This window comes from Blennius ocellaris (assembly GCF_963422515.1).
Source record: "Blennius ocellaris genome assembly, chromosome: 10".
Lineage (NCBI taxonomy): Eukaryota > Metazoa > Chordata > Actinopteri > Blenniiformes > Blenniidae > Blennius > Blennius ocellaris.
The window spans coordinates 25,464,260-25,474,219 of NC_137659.1; the positions used below are offsets into that span (position 1 = coordinate 25,464,260).

The window sequence follows — 9,960 nt, forward strand, 5'->3', positions numbered from 1 at the left end:
TTTAACTTATGTCACTATATCTTTAATTCATTTTATTTTCAAAACAAACATAATTCCATGAAGTTTTGTCAGGAAAGTAAAAAAATAAGAAAAAATTAATATTTTATTCAATTTTTCTCTTTTAACATTTCAGCATTTTTGGTGACCAAACTGATTGATGCAGCAAATACAGACCTGTGGATAGGTTTGAATAGTATAAATCAGGATGGTTATTACTGGTCTGATGGGAAATCTAGGCAGTTCACCAACTGGGTTTATACTGTAAGTATACACGTTAAACTGGAATACTGGGTTTTTATTGGCTTGTTTGGTTTTAAATGCTCTGGTTGGGTTTTTTTAGAAGCATCAACGCCGTCCTGGGTCTTTTTATCAAAGATGGGATGACGTAAGTATTTTGAATAACTTAGAATCAACAATTGCTGATTCCATAATGTATATCAGATATTGTGGAATTTCTTTCCTTCACTAGGAAGACTGTGTTGCAATGAGCAGTGGTTCTGGTACTGGGGTCGGGAAATGGGTCATTCGGTCTTGTAATGACACCTATGGATTCATTTGTCAAAAAAATGTTGGTAAGTTCACCTCTATTGATTTAAAAACGTCTTTGGGACTTACAGAATCGTGATGTGCATTTAACTAATTGTACTATAGCAAGGAATTTCCTTGGATGCCATTTTGAGCTCATGAAGAAGTGTTTTCTCAGTCAGAAGCAGAACAATGTGTGCACAATCAATGAGTATTGGACTTCAGTATCAAACAACTAACTGTGAAGTTGTTGTGAAAAAAGGACAACTTTTGGTATTTTTGCACTTTTAATAGATCCCAAAATTCCTTCTCAACCGGAAACAATTGAATCAAACATCTACGTGCGTCTGGGAAACGACAGCATTAAACTTGTGACTCAGAATCTGACCTGGGACGAAGCGAAGAAACACTGTGAAGGTGACAAGGCTAACCTAGCAAATCTTCGCAATGAGTGGACGCGAGCACACGTTGAGCTGCTGGCTATGACTCTGAAAGTTCCCCTTTGGATCGGACTCAACAAAAAGCAGGTAAAGCTGACTGCTTCCTCAAATATTCATTAGTTCACATGCACATGGAAAATTTGAACACCAACACTGTATTTCAGTTTTTCCCAAGACCTACAGCTATTGCAGTATATCCTCACAATCCAGCTTTTGACACAAAGTGGTGCTATGATTTGTTTCTAAAGAGATTATATACTGTAACACAAGTTAGACATTCATATAATTTAGACTTATGTTTGAGGGTTTTAAACTGGGACAATTCTTTCCTGAGTGCCCTGAATATCTGTTTTTTACTTTCAGACTGGTGATTATTTCCGGTATGTGGATGGCTGGCACATCAACTTTGCCAACTGGGCTGCAGGAGAACCGAGCAGGAACCGACCATGCGTGTACTTGGATGTGGAAGGAAAACTGAACACAGCCTTCTGTAACCAGACCATGAGCAGTGTTTGCATGCAGTCCACAGGTAGAGTCATTTGGCAGCTCTGTAAAAGAACACATACACTTTTCATACATACACAATTGACATGTTTCTGAGCAGATGATGTGTTTATGTGTACTTGCACATAGATCAACAAGTGGGGACCAAAAGCAGACTCTTTGCACTCTTTTGTCCATATAATCTTTACATGTCGATATGGACAACACTTTACACATCTTCTGTTGAGCTGTACATATTTACATTTATTTGACTCAAACACTTCTAATGTTGTCCACTTTATTAGATTTTTATCTCAGAGTTGCCAAAAATCCCATCCAATAAAGGACACAGATCATAGTAGTTGTATTTATGTAGCGACAAAGAGAACAATCATCTCAAAGTAAATACAAATACACTTCATTAATTGTCGGGGTACATTCCTTAAAATGACAATAATCTCATATAGAAGTAGGAATGAATTCTCAGGATCACTCGAGTCAATATGTTCTTGTTCTTAGAGAGATGACAGGGGTGAGAGAAACGAGCCCTGCAGACATGTTGAACCCTGCTTTTATCTGCCTTCTGCATTCTAGTTGATTGACTTCAATTCAACTTTATTTATATGATGCCAAGTACGGCACAGTCATTTAAGGGCTCCTGAGCAATAATAGGCGACTGTGGAAAGGAAAAACTCTCCTTTTTTGGAGGAAGAAAGCTGCAAACCCAGACTCAGAGATGGCAGCATTCTGCTATTCCGGCTGTGGTGAGGGGAGACTTGGAAAGAGGCAAATGTTAGTGACATGATGTAATAGTGAAACATGGTCAGTGAGACAGGAAAGAAACTCAGTCCACGTTGTTCACACAGTTCACAGAAAAACTGAAATATATCATCTGAACCACCTCGAGCGTTTAACCATCCATCCATCCATTGACTACCGCTTATCCAGGCCGAGTCGCGGAGGCAGCAGTCTGAGCAGAGTTGCCCAGACTTCCCTCACCCAGACTCTTCCTCCAGCTCCTCCGGTGGCACCCCAAGGTGTTCCCAGGCCATAGAGAGACATAGTCCCTCCAGCGTGTCCTGGGTCTGCCCCGAGGCCTCCTACCGGAGGGACATGCCCGGAACACCTCCCTAGGGAGGCGTCCGGGGGGCATCCGAAATAGGTGCCCGAGCCCCCTCAGCTGTTCCTCTGGATGAGGAGGAGCAGCGGCTCTACTCCGAGCTCCTCCCTGGTGACTGAGCTCCTCCCCCTATGTCTAAGGGTGACTGAGCTCCTCCCCCTATGTCTAAGGGTGACTGAGCTCCTCCCCCTATGTCTAAGGGTGACTGAGCTCCTCACCCTATCTCTAAGGGTGACTGAGCTCCTCACCCTATCTCTAAGGGTGACTGAGCTCCTCCCCCTATGTCTAAGGGTGACTGAGCTCCTCCCCCTATGTCTAAGGGTGACTGAGCTCCTCACCCTATCTCTAAGGGTGGCTGAGCTCCTCACCCTATCTCTAAGGGTGACTGAGCTCCTCCCCCTATCTCTAAGGGTGACTGAGCTCCTCACCCTATCTCTAAGGGTGTACCCAGCCACCCTACGGAGGAAGCTCATTTCAGCCGCTTGTATCCGGGATCTGGTTCTTTCGGTCATGACCCATAGTTCATGACCATAGGTGAGGGTAGGAACGAAGATCGACCGGTAAATCGAGAGCTTTGCTTTTTGGCTCAGCTCCTTCTTCACCACGACGGAGCGTTTAACCAGAAAATGTAAAGTTTACCACATGAAATAAACCAGTTCATACAAGTAGTTGATGGTTGATGTAGTTCAATAACCAAGTAGTTGATGACTGTATCTGTCATTCACAGATGTGCCACCAACAGAGTCAACCGTTTTCCCTGGAAGCTGTCCTCCAGACACAGATGTGGACTACTACCAGACTTACACTTGGCTGCCATTCAAGGCCAACTGCTACTTGTTTGTCCATGATGAAATAGAATGGGCAGATGCAGCCAGCAGCTGTCAGAGGCATGGTGAGAGAAACGTGTGCACCTTCAAGTTGCCAGGTTTGATCACGTTACTGTAGAGACAAAAGAAGCCCAGACATCTCCATCCCCTGAAGCGTTCTCTATTTCCTCGCGGGGACACCAAACCACTCCAAGACCAAACTAGAGATGACATTTCTGCAGCAGGTCCTGGACCCACCTGAGTGTGTCCTCCCACTGCGATGTGCGTGATAAACCTCTGATGTAGACCGCCAGGGAGTGTCCTGAGCACATGAAGCTCCTCAAAGTGGTTCCTCTCACTGTGGGGTAGTGCCAGCGCCACCTTGAGTCTCTCCTGGATGGTTGAAGTCCTCACTCTCTCATGAAGCGTGAGGACCACCACCCTGGAGACAAAAACTCATTTCAACCATGTGTATTGTCCAACTCCGTTTTTTCAGTCATGAACCAAAGTTCAGGAGCACAGGTAAGGGTGGAGGTGTAGAGTGAGGACATTGTAAAGCCCAGTGCTTCTATCAGTCAACCACTAGATTAAAATAATGAACAAAGTTCTTGAAGGAAACCGTCCCAATTGTCCAGACCAGAACAATGCAGAGAACCTGATTTCCACAGGCATCTCGTGCATCTTAATATTGCAATTATGATAAAGCGTGACGTATTGTTCTGCCTCGGCTGCTGAGCTGAAGAACGCGACAATGTAGTGAAAGAGGTTGTTTTTGTTCTTGAGGTGGAATCCTCGCAAGCATTGAAGATCCTGCCGAGCAGCAGTTCATCCAGAGCAACGTGGAAATATTCCAAGATAGCCACAGTTCTTTCTGGATTGGCCTCTTTAAAACGCATCAAGGTAGTTTCACACAGTGCCCTATTGCAAATATGTCTGTTGCTGTGAAAGCTAAATTACACCTCAGCGTTTGTTTGTCTCATAGGATCATGGTTGTGGTTGGATAAAACAGTCTTGGATTACATTAACTGGGCTCCGGATGAGCCTGATTCCGACTATGGTGCAATCAGAACCTCAGATGGAGCGTGGTCTGCTGGTCGCAGGTGGCATGACCGGGCATACATCTGTAAGAGACCCAAAGGTGAGACGACTGGGCCCAACTATATCGCGTAGTGTTTTTATAAGATCGTTTCATTTATACACCATACTCATCGGTGAACAAATCATTTATTTCATCTGAAATATATTAATTTCATTCCCACTAGTAATTCTGACGGAATCAGAATCAAGACCGGGTGAGTTACATCCTTATATCACTTTGACTTTTCAATATTGTGATTGTATTGTAAAATGCAACATTTGCAGCAAAATCAAAAATCCTTTACTTGAATACAACATACAGATATGCATTCAGTTGTCATGTGAATTCTTTCCACTGAGCCTCGTCTCCCTGCTGAATGTGCAGAACCCCATGGAGCTCAGGATCCTCGCAGTCGTGTCCGCACAAGTCTGGTCGTTGTGCTGATCATCACCATCATCTCATCACTGATCGCCGTGGCCTTCTTCCTCTACAAGAAGTCCCCTCGGCCACTGCCCACCTTTGACAACCCTCTGTACTTCAACACTGAACCGTCTCCACCTGACGTGGTTGATACCAACAAAATGATCGAGGCTGCAGAAAATCCCGAGCCTATTTTAAGTCTGTGATCGAAAAAAAGCAGCAGAATCTACATACATAACTGTATGTCAGCCTGATTGTATTCCTTTTTTGTGTGCTATATACAATATCTATTCAGGTATTTAATAGTGTATTACTAAGCATTAGTTTCAGTGGAGTTGGCTCTGTCTAACCTTGTGGAACAGAACAATTTAGGCTCTAGGATGTCTCAATGGAAATCATTAATATTTACCTTTTTTGTTTTTAATTATTCCTGTGTACATAATTGCAGAGCTTACACCCACTAGATGCTGGTCCCTGCTTCTGCTCTTAAATGTACAAATGTGTTTTTGTGTCACTGTTAAATAAACATTAAATCTTGAACTAAATTATAAATGTTCTCCTATTTATAAGACATTAAAAAAAGTTCTGGGTGTAACCATGTAACTTGTATTCCCGTAATTAGGAATGCAAGCACATTCTATAATTTAAATAAGGAGTAACAAGAAGTGGAATAAGACGTCAGTTAATGAGACGTCGTGTTGAACGACTGTCAGAAAGTCCGACTGACATACTTGGGCATGTTATCTCAGTGCCAAGAGACGTTTCTACAGATATTTGGAGATATTTGTCAGTTTAGTGTGTGCATGTTTGTTAATCAATGATTATCTCATCTGCACTGCAGACTTCACAACATAGACATTTCTCAAGAACCGGGCTCGGACTGGATTTGTGGTGGCTCAGAACTGCACAAAGTCCCCAGAGAGGACAGGATGTCCATCAGGACTATAGACCAGGCCAGGGGTCTTCGCTCTCTATGAGCCAAATAGCTGTTGTTGCCCACCTTCCATGAAATGGAAGTAGTCTGAACATCTTTACCTTCAAAACTACAATACCACAGCTCTTCTAGTTTGAGGACAAGTTACACCTAAACTGCCCTTGTTGAATTGATGACATTTAAGAATTTCATTTATGATCTGTAATATAATTTTGAATTTTTAGCAGTTTCGGTTGTTTTAGCTTTTCAATATTTTGCTTGTTTTTTATGCATAGATAATGATGGCAGTTTTAGATCATCTTGATTGTTTCAGCCATCTTAGCTATGAAGTAGCCCCCAAGGAAGAGCAACACAGTGAAAGCCTCAGACAGCTGAAGCCTGCTGCCAGATATAAAATCATCCAGTATATCTACTTCATACATACGTTTTCCTTTCTTCTTTTTATTTTCAAACTGAGGAAACAAATTCCGAATTTCAGACGATGTATTAGTCTACTTTTTTTTATTTATTTTATTAGCTTGGAACCATCTTGGCTATTTTCATCCAGTCAGGAAAAGTATCTGTTAAAAAGGATCTATTTCATATATAAGTCAATGCTTGGGTACACAATCTATTACTCCTTTTACAAGAGACATCAATTGTGTTAGAATCTGGACTTTTAAACTCTCTGTGCACTTTTAAAACATCACTTTCAAAAACTCCACCGAGAACCACTGAGTTACTGTTTTAAAATGTAAAATCTAAATGAGTGTCTCCTATATGAGGTTTAATTTCCTCTGTCATCTACTGAATCATGGTGTGACTGTGGTACTTGGTAGCGTAAAAGTAATCAATGACAGATTTGTACAATTCTGAAACTTTTCAATGGAGAGATTTTAAAATATGGCTCACTTACAGATTAAAGTCATTGAAAGAACTTGAAATGGCTTGATCTCATTTAAAATGAGGTCTTTTTGCACAACTGGCTGTTTCCCAACAAGGAGCTTAACAGCAGAATTCACAGCAAGTCATGGATGTATGGATGATCAATAAATGTCCTGGTTCAGTAACACGTTTTGACCTCATGAGACCCAGACCACACCTAACGATGGACCAACAGTACCTCGCATTGTGACGCTTCAAACAGGACGTCCTCAGACGGAGTGTCCACTGAGCTCAGGGGGTCACAGAGGGTCAGCAGGTTGAACAGAGACTCAGAGACTGGAAGAGTCACAGAAAGGTGTAGAAGTGGACGTCCTTTGTCCACATCCCACCCTGATGACCAAACATTGTGAACAACGCCTGAGAAACCGGATGACGAAGGCCAGTCCACTCTGGACACGTTTAAGGTGAGAGGCTCCAAGTGTCACGTCAGACCATCTGAAACCGTTTCCCTCAGTGTGGTCTGCTCTAGACCACCTGCAAGGTACCTGACTACACCACCAGCCTCTAGACCACCTGCAAGGTACCTGACCACACCACCAGCCTCTAGACCACCTGCAAGGTACCTGACCACACCACCAGGTACAGGCGTCCTGGTCTTGATGGACCAGGGACCAAGGACCAGTGGGCCTCAGTCATGTTTTCTGATGACGGGGATGAAAAGTGGAAAAACAGATTCCAGCTGAAAATTGTGGAGGTCTTGGAGCCACCGGCCCCCTGGAACTGAAGCTTTCTAAACATTTTCTAGCCATTTTATCTGCATTTTCTACAACAACATAATAAGACCAGGAATAAATCTTACAATATTCAGTGAAAAATCAACTTACAATCTTTCTGATATCTACATAAAATAATTGATCTACCAAAATGTGTCGTTTCCAAATGTTTCTGGACTTTCAATGTGTGATGTAACAACGAGAACCAGCTTTAGTGACATGGTGACAGTCAGTGCCCCCCCAAACATCACCAATGCCTGAGAAGTGATTCACAAACAAGCCACAACAACGTCCCGCCCCACGTACTGACTGCCGCCTGGTTCAGCAGCCTGGACAGCACCCAGAGCAGGAACTGGATGTGAGAATGGAATCCATGTTTTTGATTAGCCTCCCTGCCACTATGTCAAACTAAACACATGGTGGCAGTGCGCACTGCAGACCGGCATTTGTTTTCATCAAAACGTTGTAAACAAATAACATCTGTTGTCTTTCCATGGCAGCTGGTGTCTGGAGACGTTTAGCAATCAGAGCTTCTAACGCCTTATAATCTCATGTAATGTCCGAACAGTTTGACCTTTTCAACAGTGTGTTTAAAGGAATGTTTAAACATTATACTTGTAGGGACTTCTTACCTCATAAGGATCACTATTTATGTTATGGTTGGCTATCGATAATGATGAATAATGATCAAAGATAGTTATTACTAATGTTATCGATATGTAGTCTGATCTGTATCAGAACCTCGGAGCTCCACCTGTCTAAACAGGAAATGATAGCCAATTCAGTTATATCAGTCTCATAAGATATACTAAACATTTCATCAGGAATTTTAATTAATAGTTCAATTAATTACAATTACCAGAATTAACAGTAAAGATTGAAGGATTTTGGAGTTCTTGACACAGAAGAGTCGACATTTCATTCACCTTTGTGCTCATTAATAAAACAGCAATTATGATTCCGAAAATTATATTTATTTACAATGAAAACAAATAAACACAGATTCTAACTACCTATATATATTGTGTGTGTGTGGAGAGACAAAGAGAGAGAGGTGGAGGGAGTGTGTGTGTGAGACTTCTTCTAGACATTCCAAGGTGGAGATGTAAGCAGTGGTGTGTCGCTCTCTTATTGTTGCTGCTCCTTGACTGTGGAACAAACTGCCCCCCGACATGAACAAACTGCCCCCCCGACATTCGCACCACCACTGATCTCGGCCTTTTTAAATCAAAGCTGAAAACTCACTTTTTTAAGTTGGCTTTTAACTCTGTCTCGGGCAGTGTATTTATTCTGGAGCTTCTCTGTGATGATTGGTGACCTCTGCTCTTCAGGTGCATCTCTCCCTTGTGGGGTGCCACAGGGATGTGTTCTCGGCCCTGCCATGTTTTCCTTGTATCTGCTACCTCTGGGATCAATTATAAGAAAACACAATCTGTCCTTCCACCTCTATGCTGATGACCTGCAGATATATTTACCCATAAGACCCAATGAAAGCACTGCTCTTACAAGGCTAATGGATTGTTGTACTGATGTAAAGCAGTGGTTGGTACACAACTTTCTGCATTTAAATGACACAAAAACAGAATGCATCTTGTTTGGCACATCACCGATGACGAATGTTTTTAAAACACACTCTGGTACTCTGGCCCCCTATTTTAAACCACTTGTTACAAATCTTGAGGTAACGTTCGACAACGGGCTTAAATTTGATAAACAGATTAGTTCTGTGGTCAAAGCCAGTTTTTATCAGCTCCGTCTCCTGGACAAAGTGAAGCCGTTCCTGAATCAACAGGATCTTGAAAAGGCGATACCTCTTTCATTAGCTCCAGAATGGACTGCAATGCCCTCTATGTGGGCCTCAGCCAGTCTTTATGTGGGCCTCAGCCAGTCTTTATGTCGGCCTCAGCCAGTCTTTATGTGGGCCTCAGCAAGTCTTTATGTGGGCCTCAGTCAGTCTTTATGTGGGCCTCAGTCAGTCTTTATGTGGGCCTCAGCCAGTCTTTATGTGGGCCTCAGCAAGTCTTTATGTGGGCCTCAGTCAGTCTTTATGTGGGCCTCAGCCAGTCTTTATGTGGGCCTCAGCAAGTCTTTATGTGGGCCTCAGTCAGTCTTTATGTGGGCCTCAGTCAGTCTTTATGTGGGCCTCAGTCAGTCTTTATGTCGGCCTCAGTCAGTCTTTATGTGGGCCTCAGCCAGTCTTTATGTGGGCCTCAGTCAGTCTTTATGTGGGCCTCAGTCAGTCTTTATGTGGGCCTCAGTCAGTCTTTATGTGGGCCTCAGTCAGTCTTTATGTGGGCGTCAGTCAGTCTTTATGTGGGCCTCAGCCAGTCTTTATGTGGGCCTCAGTCAGTCTTTATGTCGGCCTCAGTCAGTCTTTATGTGGGCCTCAGCCAGCCTTTATGTGGGCCTCAGCCAGTCTTTATGTGGGCCTCAGCCAGTCTTTATGTTGGCCTCAGTCAGTCTTTATGTGGGCGTCAGTCAGTCTTTATGTCGGCCTCAGCCAGTCTTTATGTGGGC

General features: G+C 43.0%; 1 protein-coding gene across 2 annotated transcripts in view; it reads left to right on the top strand.

Annotated features, from left to right (window-relative positions):
- The window catches only part of mrc1b (mannose receptor, C type 1b), a 21,129-nt gene extending 15,718 nt beyond the window's left edge, over window positions 1-5,411 (top strand). Inside the window, exons 22-31 of one of the 2 annotated variants that reach the window (XM_080503749.1) lie at window positions 134-261; window positions 341-385; window positions 470-572; window positions 820-1,052; window positions 1,329-1,494; window positions 3,296-3,460; window positions 4,158-4,274; window positions 4,357-4,512; window positions 4,637-4,666; window positions 4,837-5,411. In XM_080503749.1, the coding sequence (XP_080359875.1) occupies window positions 134-261; window positions 341-385; window positions 470-572; window positions 820-1,052; window positions 1,329-1,494; window positions 3,296-3,460; window positions 4,158-4,274; window positions 4,357-4,512; window positions 4,637-4,666; window positions 4,837-5,078 (1,385 nt within the window). In that variant the 3' untranslated portion in view covers window positions 5,079-5,411. Of the gene's footprint in view, window positions 1-133; window positions 262-340; window positions 386-469; window positions 573-819; window positions 1,053-1,328; window positions 1,495-3,295; window positions 3,472-4,157; window positions 4,275-4,356; window positions 4,513-4,636; window positions 4,667-4,836 lie in introns of both variants that reach the window. The other variant, XM_080503750.1, reaches the window with a different exon arrangement.
- Window positions 5,412-9,960: the final 4,549 nt, after the last annotated feature.